This window comes from Anopheles bellator, chromosome 2 (assembly GCF_943735745.2).
Source record: "Anopheles bellator chromosome 2, idAnoBellAS_SP24_06.2, whole genome shotgun sequence".
In the NCBI taxonomy this organism is placed as follows: domain Eukaryota; kingdom Metazoa; phylum Arthropoda; class Insecta; order Diptera; family Culicidae; genus Anopheles; species Anopheles bellator.
Window position 1 is genome coordinate 26,287,803 of NC_071286.1, and position 15,583 is coordinate 26,303,385.

The 15,583-nt window shown below is 48.9% G+C and overlaps 4 protein-coding genes across 6 annotated transcripts; 3 read left to right on the forward strand and 1 right to left on the reverse strand.

Annotated features, from left to right (window-relative positions):
• Nucleotides 1-116: 116 nt before the first annotated feature.
• Nucleotides 117-1,274, forward strand: LOC131210476 (cyclin-C). Its single transcript, XM_058203733.1, has 2 exons — nt 117-799; nt 875-1,274. The coding sequence occupies exons 1-2, from the start codon at nt 212-214 to the stop codon at nt 1,085-1,087; spliced, it is 801 nt and encodes a 266-aa protein (XP_058059716.1). The 5' UTR covers nt 117-211; the 3' UTR covers nt 1,088-1,274.
• Nucleotides 1,275-1,340: 66 nt separating this feature from the next.
• LOC131208727 (serine/threonine-protein kinase polo) lies at nt 1,341-5,267 on the reverse strand. 2 transcript variants are annotated; one of them, XM_058201562.1, is made up of 6 exons: nt 4,424-5,267; nt 4,095-4,319; nt 3,391-4,015; nt 2,942-3,269; nt 2,614-2,860; nt 1,341-2,540 (listed from the first exon to the last, which is right to left on the reverse strand). In XM_058201562.1, exons 1-6 carry the CDS (start codon nt 4,526-4,528, stop codon nt 2,349-2,351), a joined length of 1,722 nt encoding a protein of 573 aa, XP_058057545.1. In that variant the 5' UTR covers nt 4,529-5,267; the 3' UTR covers nt 1,341-2,348. The 2 variants fall into 2 exon arrangements, with proteins under 2 accessions (XP_058057545.1, XP_058057544.1); XM_058201561.1 differs by having other exon boundaries at nt 3,388-4,015.
• Nucleotides 5,268-5,789: 522 nt separating this feature from the next.
• On the forward strand, nt 5,790-8,397 carry LOC131208837 (T-complex protein 1 subunit alpha). The gene is made up of 2 exons (XM_058201743.1): nt 5,790-5,943; nt 6,445-8,397. The coding sequence occupies exons 1-2, from the start codon at nt 5,871-5,873 to the stop codon at nt 8,043-8,045; spliced, it is 1,674 nt and encodes a 557-aa protein (XP_058057726.1). The 5' UTR covers nt 5,790-5,870; the 3' UTR covers nt 8,046-8,397.
• A 2,595-nt stretch (nt 8,398-10,992) lies between these two features.
• Nucleotides 10,993-15,411, forward strand: LOC131212210 (girdin). Of its 2 annotated transcripts, XR_009156925.1 has the most exons (3): nt 10,993-13,272; nt 14,374-14,577; nt 14,984-15,113. XR_009156925.1 is itself a non-coding variant. In XM_058205984.1 (2 exons), the coding sequence occupies exons 1-2, from the start codon at nt 11,464-11,466 to the stop codon at nt 15,062-15,064; spliced, it is 1,890 nt and encodes a 629-aa protein (XP_058061967.1). In that variant the 5' UTR covers nt 10,993-11,463; the 3' UTR covers nt 15,065-15,411. The 2 variants fall into 2 exon arrangements, 1 of the variants encoding a protein (XP_058061967.1); XM_058205984.1 differs by lacking the exon at nt 14,374-14,577 and having other exon boundaries at nt 14,984-15,411.
• Nucleotides 15,412-15,583: the final 172 nt, after the last annotated feature.

Below are 15,583 nucleotides of genomic sequence, written 5' to 3' on the forward strand. Positions count from 1 at the left end.
AAAAATTCTATTTCCGAACCGGTTTCGTGTAAACCGATAATACCGGTTCACAGTTTGACAGCATCAATTCTATCCGAAAAGCTGTTTATAAACAACACGAAACGGAGTTCCCGGTGACATCGCTTTCTTTAACCGAATTGGAGGCAAAAAATCAGAGTGGTCCACCATTCCGGAAAGGCAATAGTTAATCAAAGGAAAAGGAACAAAAACGATGGCGGGCAACTTCTGGCAAAGTTCACATCATCAGCAATGGATACTGGACAAACAGGACCTGATCCGGGAGCGACAACACGATCTGAAGACGCTTAGCGAGGAGGAGTACCAGAAAATTTTTCTGTTTTTCGCCAACATCATCCAGGTGTTGGGCGAGCAGCTTAAATTGCGCCAGCAGGTGATTGCCACAGCGACCGTGTACTTCAAGCGCTTCTACGCCCGCAATTCGCTCAAGTGTATCGATCCGCTGCTGCTGGCCCCAACCTGCATACTGCTGGCGTCAAAGGTGGAAGAGTTTGGAGTTATTTCCAACTCGCGCCTCATAACAACATGCCAGACGGTGATCAAGAACAAGTTCGGGTACGCCTACCAACAGGAGTTTCCGTACCGCACCAATCACATCCTAGAGTGCGAGTTCTACCTGCTGGAGAATCTGGACTGCTGCCTGATTGTGTACCAACCGTATCGGCCCCTATTGCAGCTGATGCAGGACATAGGACAGGAGGAGCAACTGCTTACGCTTACATGGCGACTTATTAACGACTCGCTCCGCACGGACGTCAGCCTTCTGTATCCTCCGTATCAGGTAACTCCGACTCCCTTCGCCTTACGAGAGGGCTTCCTTGCCATAAACCACTCTACCTTCGACGTAATTTTGCAGATCGCCATCGGGTGCTTGCAGATCGCGTGCGTCGTGCTGCAAAAAGAGCTGAAATCGTGGTTTGCCGAGTTGAACGTAGACATGGACAAAGTGCAGGAGATCGCTAGGGCGATCGTTAACCTTTTCGAGCTATGGAAAGGCTATGACGAGAAGAAGGAAATTCAGGCATTGCTAGAAAAGATGCCCAAGCCCAAACCCGCACCCCAGCGGTGATTCATTCCGGTGGAGTTGTCCTTCGATGATGAATTTATTCGCACTTTCGAATTTCTCGTGAAGCGGCAAACGGTGATCTAGTGGATTGTGGCACATTCCACCGTTCCTTCCATCTGTAGCAGAACTGACTCCTCATGTAACTCGCTAGTTTGTAGATTCAAATGTGATTCTGTGACGTGCGGTAAGCAGCCCCAATCGGGGTAATAGAAACACTAGTAATCATTTCGAAATACACGTAATTTATTCCGTACAAAGTATATTGGGTTTCTTTTTCACGCACCTTCCAAAAGATTGGCAGTTCTCGGAATGGTATTGGTTCTAGTGGGCTCCGGAAAACGGGGTGCCGGAAAGCTGATTTATCCAGCTGCACATGGCTTTCTAGTATCTTACAATCGAATAAACAAGTTTCTGTTCAACCACCACAAGCGATCATTGTGGCTGGATTTCTGGACGAGAGAAAATTATTTTTTTATTGTGTTGGCACCTGTAAGTCTTGCGAACCTCCATTATCCCTCTCGATCAAGCATATCAAGTGTCCTTAAGGCACAAGTTTTTTGAGTCTATCCACCACCTATCATGTTGGTGCCTCGTAAGGTTGCGTTACTGTAACCACTAACTTATGCTCAACGTATAGACGGCAAAATTATTGTAATATCAACTACTAAAAAACCTGCAAATACTTGTTGGCATTACCGAAAAAAAGCTTCCCGATGTATAATCAAAAGGTTCGGTGTAAAGGCTACAGGGCAATCCCTCCAGGTCTAACAGTTCAATGACATCCCGCCATACGCGTGTATGAAACAAACAGTTCCTCTCGATTCCGGTTCGAACGATTGTAGAGAAATAGAAAAATTTTCGCCAATCAGTGGAAACAGGTTTAGTGCGGTAGAATTTGGACTGTGACCTTCGCGGATGTGAACATGAAATATTTGAATGGCATAACGACATCTCATACTGCCGAATAGTTTGACGTTGAGAGCTTTACCGTTGAACCAGAAACAAGGAGTAAAAAAAGACTATCGTACATGCAAGAAATTATAACATAAAACTAAACAGAAGAATCGAATATGATTGTACGGGCACCACCTCATGTTGTTTCCCACACACGGGAGATTGATTGTACAGTGTTGCAGTTTGAGTGTTTACCGGTTCGGCACGTCGGAGTTCCCGGGAGCAGAGATTTCTCAAAGGTGATTCCTCAATTCTTCGGCATCGCCGTCCTTGACTCGTTTCTTAGACCGACCTGTAGTAGCTATTTTTTCTATGCAAGTTTCTCCAACAGCTTCTTGATTTTCTCATGAGCGTACCGGATCTTCGTGTACAGATCATTCGAACAACCCTGTTCGATTATCGTTTGGAAACGGTACGTGCGGAAGTTTTTGTTGTTGTCCATTAGGGTGACCGCACGCATCCGCGGGCAAAGTATGATCTTCTGGTGGTCAGAGAAGTTAAGCTGCGAAAAACAATGCGAATGGCGAATGATTAATGACATTTGGATCCGCGGTAGCCGATAACCGAACACTTACTTGCACAGTGCCGTTGGTGAGATGCATAACGACAGCACACATTGTACGGAACCAGGTGTGCATGTGCGGGATACGCGATAATTGGTCGCCCTCGGCAATGACCGCTCCGGCGCCTGCCTTCACCAGATGCTCCATCATGTAGCGCTTGAAATACGTTAGTAGTTTCATCTTCTTCTCCAGATGCTGTGGGAAGTCGTTAACAGCCCAGTAGGTTTCCTGGCCCTCTTTATCGATGAAGTGAACATTGCTGCATAGGAATGGTGGAGTGACACAATAAAAAAATTACAACATTTTCCATTTGGCCGTTTGGGAAGACAGGGCTACTCACTGTCCATTGGCGAGCATAATCAGCTTGGTAGTGTCGTTAAACATCACGCCCATGCCCTCGTCACACAACTGATACCCGAACCCGTATTTGTCGCTGTAGTCGACCCATTTCGAAACCCAAAAGAGTGGCTGAACCGCCGGGTCCGTGTTCTCGTCGTCCAAATTGTTTGCCAACCGTGGCGGTTTGGCGTGGAACAGCTTGGTCAGCTCGCGGTGTAATTGTTCGATGTCCGCTCGGTACGTGTCGTTGTGGCGCGAAATCATACCGCTTGCCGTGATGGGGTCGTGGAGATTGTTCTTCAGGAACGAATTATCGAACCGTGTATCATCTGCCGAGTAGAACCGGTAAAGAAGCGTAAAATACGTTACATAAGTAAAGTACCGCACCGACAACCATTCAAAATGACGAAGGATTGGAAGTGAAGTGGATGAAAGAGAAACACTAACCACCGGCATTCATCTCGGAAAGTGGCTTACGGTAAGGACGCTCCAGCGGTTCCAGTTGATCGGCTCGCGGGGCCATGGTAAGACACGAAATCGGCAACGACGAGGGAATGACGCCGGTGACAAGATACTCGAATTCGAACAGCTTGTGAATGCGCGGCCGCTTGATCGGATCCGACTGCAGCATGGCACAGATCATTTCCGCCGCACTGGTGCGCAGTGTGGGTGGCAACCGATAGTCACACTTCCGGATGCGGTTGTAGGTATCTTTCAGGCTCTTCGTCTCGAACGGTGGCTGTCCAACGAGCAGCGTGTACATCACACAACCTATCGACCAGATGTCCACCTCGTAGCTGTGCCCCTTTTTGTTCAGTATCTCGGGTGCAATGTAGTTCGGCGTGCCGCAAAGCGTCTTCTTCCGCTCGCCCTCAAACTCGATCTTTGTGGCCAGCCCAAAATCACCGATCTTGACGTGCAGCTCGTCGTTTAGAAACAGGTTACCGAGCTTCAGATCCCGGTGGATGATGTGCCTGTCGTGCAGATACTCAACGCCCGTCATCACCTGGTGCATATAGTAGCGGCACTCGTAATCTGTGATGTTTTTACGCCGTTTGTGCAGCTCCATCATCGACTGTGGATTGAAAAATACACGACAAATCCTCATGGTGTTCTAACTCGGGAAAATTTGTCAAAACCCCAAACACACTTACCCGTTTCTTGCACAATTCCAGCACGATGTAGATGTTCAAAGGATCGTCAAAAAAGCTGTGAAAGCCGACGATGTTTATATGATTCAACGATCGGTGGATCGTGATTTCTTGCGTCATTTTCTCCTTCTGGTTGTGCTTCATCATCAGCTTCTTCGAAACTATCTTGCCGGCGAACACTTCTTTCGTGGCCACATCCACGATCTCATAGCACTTGGCAAAGCCACCCTGTGAGGAAACAACAGGAAATAGTCAACGTCGTAGGCCGGGGTGAGGAATGCCGAATCAATTAAAGGTTAGATCAACAGGCATTGGGTGGGGCGCGGTCCTACCTTTCCGAAAAATCGCATCCTTTCGTAAGTTCGTTTGGAGGCGGCATCGTACAGCCTCTGCGGAATATCGACGGCCTTATCGTCGGGTCTCGTTGCGCTGCTCATGTTTACACGCGCCTTCTTTTGCTGCTCTCTCGACAGGTAGCTCGGAACACGGGACGCGGACTAAGTAATAGTATCTAAACAAATGCACCGAGGTGAAGTGCGAGCTACAACCGTAATACAAGGGGGCGCACAGACGACAATGTTTATCCTCAAACGCAACACTTTTCACAGAGCACGCATCAATCGGCGAATGTCCTTATTTTCTGAGACCATCTGAACTAAACGCACCGTTTGCCGCTTTATCCTTGACGTGCGGAGCTTTCGACAGAGCAACAGAGAAAGAGCGTTCGCCGAATGTCAACGGTTGCCGACGGTTAAGGAGCCCACCAGGAGGGAATCGCCGATGCTTCTTTTCCGTGGTTCGATCGTCGTTTTCGCCCGCTCTCAGAACACCAACACCAATGCGTCGCCGTGTGCGATTGGACGGAAGAAGATGTAGAAAATGTACCAAAGAAGACTCGAAAGAGTCCGTCCAGCTTCGTTGAGCAAATTTCAGCACGGATGGGTTAAAAATGTATCAAAAGTGGCAACGGTAACGAAGTATGCTCAGTTCGGACAAACACGCACTCAAAGGCTGCAAGGCACTTGCCAACAACACGGCACACAGTCGAATGGTACTGGAGGCTGGCCCATGAATGGCCGTTACTTTTCGAATGTCAGCTTCCGCGCCGGGTTTCGGTTCCGACGCACGGAGGTAACGCTGGTTGTATTTCTGCCAACTAATGATACCGACGATAATTTCGTCGGTTTGCCAGTATTGCGATGGCTACGCTGATCAACAACACGCTAAGACTGTACATTCAACACACCATACCAATAGATAGATGCTTTATGTCGGCAATTTATTCGCTCCTCGATCGCAACCGTTCGCAAAGCGCGCTTCGAACACGCACTGTGTGGTTTGCTCGTTGCAGAATTAGCAAGGTAGTTGCAATGGTGTTGGTTACCATTCGCCCGACAATGCTTAGAACCGGTTCGGGCGAACTGGGAATTTGAAACTGTTCCAAATACCGTTACATTACTATGCATCGAAGTAATAGTTTATAACGTGGTTTTTCGCAAACGGTTTCTATATAAATTAATAAACATACAAATGTAATTGAAATTTGCAATTAAACTGTGCAAGTTTATCCAAGTTTATCGGCAGTTTATCCCAAGTGCAAATGCTGGGTGAAATGAGCCCTCGTTGCATGGTTTCCAAAGGGTTAGCTGTCAAAGACCTCCCGTCGAAGTGTCAATCGACAGAAAAGAACGGTGCGGTAGGAATTAATCGTGCCGAGTGAACCACGAATAACCAGGAACCGTTTTTCGTATTTGCATTTGCGTTAAATATCGAAACACTATGTCCACGGTAGCAAGCGCTCTGGCTCTGGCCGGCAACCGGTCGTCGGGAGCTCCGGTTCGCACACAGAACGGTAAGTAGTCAACCGTCCAATTGATGCTGCGAAGGAACCTTTGTGTCGAGGGGAGCTCGTAGGTGTTTCATGATCACATGCTGCTTATTTAGCCAATTTAGCAGACTGCTGCAAATAAAAATCAATTGAAATTACTTCAAACCAATCTGGATGGACGAAAATGTATTTGAACTAAGTAAAACCAGAGGCATCCTGTCAACTTTGGTGGAACAAACATTGATCGATGCCGGCAAACCGTGTGGTGCTGTGGTGGACAGTACAACTTAGCGGCAACCTCGTGTAAAAGTATTTAGCACCTCATTTCGTGCTGATGTCGTTAAGATTTTAAGATAAATGTTAAATTGTTTGACGCTTTCCAATGTTAAATGCGTCAAGTCGCCCTGAGATGTTCTCGCGCGATGACTCATTCGACTCCATTTTTGAGGTTATGGTGTACCACCCAAAACAGCTGCGCGTGTATGTTATGTTTTCTCATCCAGTGTTTCCGTTGTATTCTTGCAGTGATGGCGGCCTGCTCCATCGCTAATATAGTAAAATCGTCACTCGGTCCCGTCGGTCTTGATAAGATGCTTGTCGATGATATTGGGGACGTGACGGTCACGAATGACGGTGCTACAATTCTCAAGCTGCTGGAGGTAGAGCATCCGGCCGCGAAGGTGCTGTGCGAACTGGCTCAGCTGCAGGATGAAGAGGTTGGCGATGGAACCACATCGGTAGTGATTATCGCAGCCGAGTTGCTGAAAAATGCAGACGAGCTGGTAAAACAGAAGATTCACCCGACGTCCATCATCGCTGGCTACCGGCTAGCGTGCAAGGAAGCTTGCAAGTACATCTCAGAGCATCTGACCGCACCGGTCGATGATCTCGGCCGCGAAACGCTGGTGAATGTTGCAAAAACGTCTATGAGCTCGAAGATCATCGGGGCGGATGCTGACTTTTTCTCCGCCATGGTGGTCGACGCGGCGCAGGCAGTGAAAATACTGGATCCGAAAGGCAACCCCGCCTACCCGATCAAAGCAGTCAACGTGCTGAAGGCCCACGGCAAATCGGCCCGCGAGAGCGTGCTGATACAGGGTTATGCGCTGAATTGTACGATCGCTTCACAACAGATGCCGAAGAAGGTGACGAACGCAAAGATTGCGTGTCTGGACTTTTCGCTGCAAAAAACAAAGATGAAAATGGGAGTGCAGGTGCTTATCACGGATCCGGAGAAGCTCGAAAGTATCCGTGCCCGTGAGCTGGACATCACGAAGGAGAAAATCGAGAAGATCCTGGCGACGGGCGTCAACGTGGTGCTATGTAGCGGTGGCATCGATGATCTCTGCTTGAAGTACTTTGTCGAAGCGGGCGCGATGGCAGTGCGACGTGTTAAGAAAGCCGATTTGAAGCGCATCTCCAAGGCAACGGGTGCCGCCTACTTGACGTCGCTCACGAACATGGACGGAGAAGAAAGCTTCGAGGCTTCCTACGTCGGTGAGGCGGCCGAGGTGGTCCAGGAGTTCGTTTGCGATGACGAACTGATTCTGATCCGCGGCCCGAAGGCACGGACGGCCGCGTCGATCATTCTGCGCGGTCCGAACGATTTCTACTGTGACGAAATGGAGCGCTCCGTGCACGACGCACTGTGCGTGACGAAGCGTGTGCTCGAGGGAAAGAAGGTTGTGGCCGGCGGGGGATGCGTCGAGGCGGCTCTCTCAATCTACCTGGAAAACTTTGCCACATCGCTGAGCTCGCGCGAGCAGCTTGCTATTGCAGAGTTCGCCAAATCGCTGCTGGTCATTCCGAAAACGCTCGCCGTCAACGCGGCAAAGGATGCGACCGACTTGGTGGCGAAGCTGCGTGCCTATCACAACTCCAGCCAGACCGTTGTAGATCACGCGCAACTCAAATGGTACGGACTGGATCTGATCGAGGGTGTCGTGAAGGACAACAAGAAGGCCGGCGTGCTCGAACCGGCAATGTCGAAGATTAAATCGCTCAAGTTCGCCACCGAGGCGGCGATCACCATTCTGCGAATCGACGACATGATCGTATTGAATCCGGAGGAAAAGGGAGGTAAAAACTACGGCGATGCTTGTGCTGCTGGTGAACTGGATGGTTAAAGCGAAATTCTGGACAGCAGTCGTTCGATATCCTTTTCACTTTTTGGCGTAACAAATACTTTAAGCTCATTTAACACACCAGCATCATTTTTCGTTTATACGCAGCGTAACTTAACTGTGGCATGCTGAAGCATTTCGAAATGCACCCTTCCTTTAATATTAATATTTGAAGATCGTGACACTAGCCTTTAGTCACAGTCGCACACACACGAGAGCATTATTACCAAACTCATGTTACTCTTCTAATAGGTTTCACTTGTACGCATTTTTTCTTTGTGGAACATTTCATGCCGAAATAAAATTAAATCGATCTAAATCTGCTTTTGTTTTGTACGAAAAATTGAGAATATGTTTTTGTAGCCTAACCAACATTTCACGAAAAAACGCTCCAGTAGGTTTGATTCTATGTTGAAGCAAATTAAGAGCAAGTAGATTATTGGGACATTCGGTGCGTGCGTGCACGATATCCTTCCATGATGGGCTAATCCATCACACGCAACTGCGACCTTTCAACGCCAGAATGTTCAAAGGGTTTAGTAAGCAATTTTCTCACTCTTGTAGTACATTTACTGCTGCTGAACAAAAAAACCCTCCGATAGTCCGATCCGGCATTGTTTGGTACGTTTGTACCGTTACCTATCATGTAACAGTTTACAATACTTATGCTCTGCCAGTGTTTTGCTTTATGACTGAAACAAAAACAATACGCGGTACCGGCAGTAGTGAATTAATAACTGATCTTTTGAATTTTTTACGCCTTCATCTTCCGCTTTCCATTCGGAGGTACGAGCAGCGAAGCAGCGGATCTACGCCGGATGAAACTAATCCCTGCTCGGAGGTAAAACCTAAGTGGGTGCACCGGGGCATTATAAATAAACCTTTTTTCTGATGATTTAAGTACGGTACGACGCTGTTGGAGAATATTCTTTCCACCTCCAAAACGTTGAAAGAAAAAAACTGCAAACCGCGATCGTCAGCAGTTGTTTATAGCTTCCCGTCCGCCGTCAGCGGCATCGGTGCCGCCTACAATGGTTGTTATTTTTACTCGAATGCACCACTGCCCTATATTAGCTGCACATCTCCGTGGCGTTGCTAGTCGGTGCCCTTTGAGCGATCACCAAAATCCAAGCAACCGATCACGATCACATTTTGTTTCTCTAAACTCCAGGGCTCGGGATTCTTGACCCGGAAACGGTGCCTCTTGGCGGATCAGTGGACGACACTTATTTGTGTCGCGTAGTGTTTGCTTTGGCCATCACTTTGAAATGATCGTTATTGGAAATGGGGTGATCGACTGTTGACATGCTGCTTTGCGCCGTAAAACGTCCATGGTGGGTTGCGCGGAAGCAGCTATGGGATTTACAAGCTGTCGCTTGTAAATAGGGAGTTTCGTCGATTTAGGAGTTGATCTTTGAAATGAGAGTACTTTTTAGTATCCGTTTGTGAAGAAACATTTAAACAAAATAAACAGCCCCGCTGGGAATTGTACACCAGTGCGACTGTGTACTGATTCCGTTCCCGAATAAATCCAAAGAAGATTTTTGGGGAGCATTTTGGGTGAAAACGAACCTTGAAATAACACTTGACCATGCCGGCTTTTTTGCCCTATCTAGGGGTCGAGGTGAAAACAAAATGAAGGTCACACCTAGCTCGAAGCATCCTGTTAATGAAATTTTCTACAAGTACCATGGCAAATTAAGTGCCTCCCGGCGTCTGGCAAAGCTGTATGCATATCTTGTCGGGATTAGTAACTTAATGCCGGCCATTAGTCAGCCTACTTTAGGGACAAATTAGCGAGGTGCAGTGAAAACGACGGGCCGTAAGTTTTCGCTTGCCAACTATCGACTAATATCACCACGATCGTCTGATTGGAAGGAAATGGGGCCATTCCAATTTAGCTGCAAGTTGCCGCCCCGAAGCCCCAAGGGTGATCGCGGTGGATGATGCTGCAGAAACGAGACTAAAAAAAACCACGCAAGGAATTCGGTTGCTCCGGATTGCATGCGGTTCTCTTACGACACGACCACGTTCAACAGGGAACGAAACAAGCGAGCGTTCCCCAACCTTCGGCTGCGCACCAGGAAAGGAGTACAGGAGGCAGAACGGCTGGTCGGCGGTCCTATAAATAACCCGGCAACCTGGTACCAGTTTGTATGCCGGTGTCTCTGCGTGGCGCATTCAATACATGGGCAATGTTGGATTTCTGAAAGGTTGGTCAACAGGAGGACGGTGTTCCGTTGCAACCCTTCTACAGCGAATGCTCATCGAGCAAACGGCGCTACGCTCCAGAGGATCAGTACATTATCCGCAGTCACATCAAAATGCATCTCGATGATGGTTCTAACGATGCGGTAATAATCAGTCGATTCCGTCTTGGGGAAGAGTGTTGATTAACCGGCTTTCACTAGGGAAGCATTCCGAACCGGAAGAAATGTATGCCGTGCCCAGAGATAGATCGATTCGCCACCTAACGGCGGCGATGTCTTCATCACATGCGAGAAGTGGTCGCCACCGATCACGGTGCGTGAGACATGGCCGAACGCAGAGATAGTGGCGATTGCACGGGAGCAGCTCTCCGAACCACGTTTGGCTCACAAAAATAGATTTTCCGATTTTCGCGCCCGCCACATACGCCGGGAAACTTTGCTGAGTGTGTTTCTCAATCGTGTGTGTTTGCACCGCCGACCAGAACCTGTTGCCTTCTGTGTACTCTCGCTCCCCCACGAGCTAGTGCTAGTCCGAGAGACGATATCCGTACCGTGTTTGGGAGGTTTTTTGGGGAGATTTTGAAGATTTCGGTGCGAAATGCGGCCCCGGTTCACGCAGGCGCACGACGGATGCTTCACGAATTCGCTCCCGATCCTAGACTTGCTCCTCAGTTACATGAAGTTGGTCAGATCTGTCGGACGACGTTTGGATTGTGGAGAATATTTCACAACCCCTCAAACGGGAATTTTCTGCCTTTTGGAGGTGGGAAAGCCATCAATAGGATAGGCCCAGTGAATCGTGCTGCCATCGTTCATCATCATCTGGCCGTACGACAGGAAGGAATTTTTCCTACCGCTCGTAACGATTCTGGCTGTCGGTTGCCGGACGACCAGTCAGTTGGTGCGTGTGCGTGGTCGGTCGTGAGTGAGTGCAAAGGAATTTCGCTACGCCACGCTACCGCAACCGCCTCGCTCGTCGAAAATTCGACTACGGTTTTATTCGTGGCATTTGAAATCTGTGTGAACGCCTTCCGTCCCGAGCGCCAAAGTGCTGTGCTGTCGCGACGGCAGATCGGTAGAACGGCCAACTGAACGGTCCTTGACTGTGAACTGTGCCGCAAGTGTGGGTGGGGTAACGCTCTGCCCATCGGGCGAAGATCACTTGCGTATTGCAGCTCAGAAACCGGAGCTTCCGGAACCCATCAGCCATCATGTCGGACCTGGACGATATGAGCAACTTCGACGCGTGGCTGGAGAAGGACTTTCTCAGCAAAATCAACCGGCTCGAGACGGAGCTGGAGGATGTGAAGGACAAGAACAAAAACCTGGAAAAGGATCTGAGAAAGAAAACGATCGAGTGTGACATTGTGCGGGCGAAGGTCGGCAAGTTGGAGCAGGTTCCGTCGAATAATGCGGCCTCGAGCGAAAAGATCGAAACGCTTGAGAAGGAACTGAAGCGCAAGACGATGGAGCTGGACATATTGCGCTCGAAGCTGTCACAGTCGGAGACGAGCCCGCAGGCGACCCAGGACCTGACCGAGCGCGTCAAGCAGCTGGAAAAGGAGCTGAAAAAGCGCATCATCGAGAACGGCATCCTGCGAGGCAAGCTGACGGAAGTGGAGAGTGAACCGCAGACACCGGAGGCCCAGGAAAAGATCGACGAGCTGGTGCGCGGTTTGCAGCGCACCGAGAGCACGGTGCTGCGGGAGAAGGTAAAGGAACTGGAAGGTGACCACGAGGCCTCGGAACGAAGCGGTGAGCTGGAGCGTGAGCTGAAGAAAAAGAACATCGAAAGCGACATTTTGCGTTCCAAGCTGCGACAGTTCGAAAACTCACCGTCGTCGGCGCAGGAAACGAACGAGCGGGTCCGGGACCTGGAAAAGCAGGTGCGGAAGTACCAGATCGAGGCGGACATCTTGCGGGCGAAGGTGAGCCAACTGGAGAGTGATGCGGCCACGCGCGAGGACGAGGAATCGACCGAGCGCATCGAGGAGTTGGAGAAGGGTCTGAAGAAGAGCACCACCGAGGGCAACATGCTGCGGGCGAAGATGCAGATGTTCGAGAAGGAGTCGACGGCCGCACAGGACTCGAACAGCGAGCAGATCGAGGAGCTGCGCAAGGGGCTGAAGAAGAGCACCACCGAAAGTCAGATCCTGCGCTCGAAGCTAACCGAGCTGGAGAGCAGGAACGTCAACAGTGGGGCCAGCAGCTACCGGATCGAAACGCTCGAGCAAGAGATGAAAAAGAAGAACATCGAAAACGACATCCTGCGCTCGAAGGTGGAGCAGCTCGAGCGAGTCCCACTGGCCGACAGCCCGGCGAACGAGAAGATCGAGGAGTTGCAAAAGGAAATCCGCAACCTGAAGATCCAGAACGACATATTGAAGTCGAAGCTGAATCAGGCGGAGGACGAGCCGACGACCACGCAGGAGTCAACCGATCGCATCAGCGAGTTGGAAAACGAGCTGAAAAAGCGCACGATCGAAAGCGACATTTTGCGGGCGAAGGTCATCCAGCTCGAATGTGAACTGTCGCCGACAAAGAACTCCAACGAGCGGATAGAGGATCTGGAGAGTGAGCTGAAAAAGAAGCTGCTGGAGAACGATATTCTAAAATCGAAGGTAAGCCAGCTAGAGAGCGAGCTGCTGGCCCACGGCCACGGCAGTGCCCGACCCGATCCGCAGGAGGTGAAGAAGCTGAAGGAAAAGCACGAGGAAGTGATGACCAAGGCGAAGGAGCTGCTGTTTGAGCGCACCAAAACGGTCAAAGCCCAGGACATGCAAATCAAGGCGCTGCAAAACCAGATCGAGAACATCAAGGAGGTTGTTACGGTCACGAAGGACATGCTTAACATTCGTAACATGGAGCACGAGCAGCTTCAGACGCGGTTCGAAAACATCGACAGCAGGATGAAGGCCGAGCGTGAGCGGCAGACACTGCTTGAGAAGAAGCTGACCGTCTCGCAGAAGATGTACAACGATCTGCGCGACGAGTACACGACGCAGCTCGATCTCTTCAAGGTTAGTACGCCGCGGCACACTTGCTCGCGTCCGCCTCGGCCGGGTGCGGCCCAATTCTCGTTGCCTGAATCACGCAAGTGCTGCTGCGCTACTTGGGTTTCTTATTAGTTTTCGCACTACTTGCACACGCACGCAATGCACACATACAGGCCGATGCACTACCTATGCACCACTCACAGATGATATTTTCCTTTCGATCGCGGCACGCTTGCGCCATCTGGGTTGGGGTGATGCGTAAGAGTTCCTGAGGCCGGGCGGCCATCGTCACTGAAAAACACCAACGCACTAGGCCCACACTGTTACGGGATTATTTTCTTTTCTGTGTGCTTTTGCTACGTTTGGCACACTGCCGGAGTGTCCGACGGTTGATTTACGCCATCCGGTGCCCTCCGGAAACCGAAAAAACAACACACTCTGGGGACCGTGTTTCTCGCGATCAGTGGGACTTTTGGAAATATCGGAAAAACACCCTTGGGACTATAGTGGTCTGTTGCGATTGTCACTCTCGGCTATTCGTGCCACATGTTACCACTATTTTTGATGTCCGATCTTCAATGCTCTCTACTGTCGGCCGAGGGGTTTGCGAAAATTTCCTAATACTGATTCGAATTGATGCTCCAAAAAGGTATACTATAGGTATAGAAGTTGTACACTGTATGGTATAAATGAATGTATAATAATTTAACTGTCGTCAATTTCATCTGTTAATTTGATTACATTTTCGTTCCTTTCATGCGATCACTTTGGTTGGACCCCCTGGGAAACCCCTGGGAAACATTTGGATTTTCCCCTGGGAAACATTACCACTTCACATGTATCATAATTTAACTGTCGTCATACTCATTTGTGGTTTTGACTACATTTTCGTTCCATTCATAAAGTCAATCTTATAGTAACCGATTTGAGGTAAGGTGACACATTTAACGTTCACCCCATAGAGTACATTTCAGAATCACCTGCAAAACCGACCGAAAGTGGTCGAATGGCAAACAACATCACTAAAACGAAGTTCGCTAATAGTTGTTTGGTTGTGTAATGTTTGTACCATATTACTCTTAATATCTATCTTTCTCTCTATCTTTTCTTTCTTCACACTTTCAGAAAACGGCGCAACGGGCTGGCATAGATTTTCCATGCTTGAAAAAAGTTGCACATACAAAGCAATGATCAAACCCAACAGACAGTCGTGTCTCACCTGTGCGCCACTAAATCTTTTTTGCACATACTCGCTTGTGTTCTTAATACCAATTCACCACTTTATGATAACAACTACTACAATGTAAATACGCAACACAGAAGCGTGAGGTAAGGTGCGCACCTCCACGTGTTTCCGTCCACACCACTAGGTTCGCCTCATTTAGTGAATAACTCAAACGAATCCTTTACAGTGCCTCTGTGCGAAATTATTTCAACGAATTCCGCTCTGTGCCATCGATCCCTTGTATTGCGTCCTCAGCTTTCTGTATTGGGAACCAATGTTTAAACTGAAAACAAACATGGCATCCTCAGCCGATTGTGTGCCGTCCTTAGATCGGGTGTGTGGTCGTATGTGTATGTGTGGTTCTGTATGTGTGCATTGTAACATGTGTCCTGCACTAGCTAAACGCTTTCCTCCTTCTCATGTTCCCCACTCTCTTACATCGATATCATTTATAATGGCCATCTTCTAAACAAGCTTCCATTGAAAGGATTCTTCTTCGTCAAATTCCAGGAAATTCAGAAAAATTACGCCGAAAAGATCGAGCTCATCAAGGAGGAAATCGAGTGCGTCCGGAATGGGGGCAAAAAGTGATTCGTCGTACCGGCCGGATCAGCCCGAACTGCCCACGGTGACCGTCGATGATCATCTCCGGAGCGAGCTGGAAGGTCGATCGTGTTGCTGTGCACTGCAATGAAAGGGATGACAAAACCCGCAAACTGCATTGACTTCAGTGACGATTTTGCGGAATCCCGGATCCAACCAAACTACACTTCCCGTTTCTTTTCTTCGCGACTATGTGTCGCTAGCAAGCGGTCTTTTACACTAAACGTTGGGCGAAACAGTCTCTTTCTAAAATGTATTTAACTGCGAAGACTAACTTTGCAACGTACCCTGTTAGGTGAAAAATAAGTTTACTTAATATACTATGGATGAAAATAAAAAAATGGAGTTGTACACCTTTATCGTGTGTTTAGTAAATCCGCGTAATTTGTGATCCAAATGTAGTAAGGAATGATTGTGCTTCTATGTGTACGTCTCTTTATGAAGGACAGACAAATTCAGTTACGAAAGGGGCACACACTAGCAGGTTGAATTAATCCTTGGGCATGG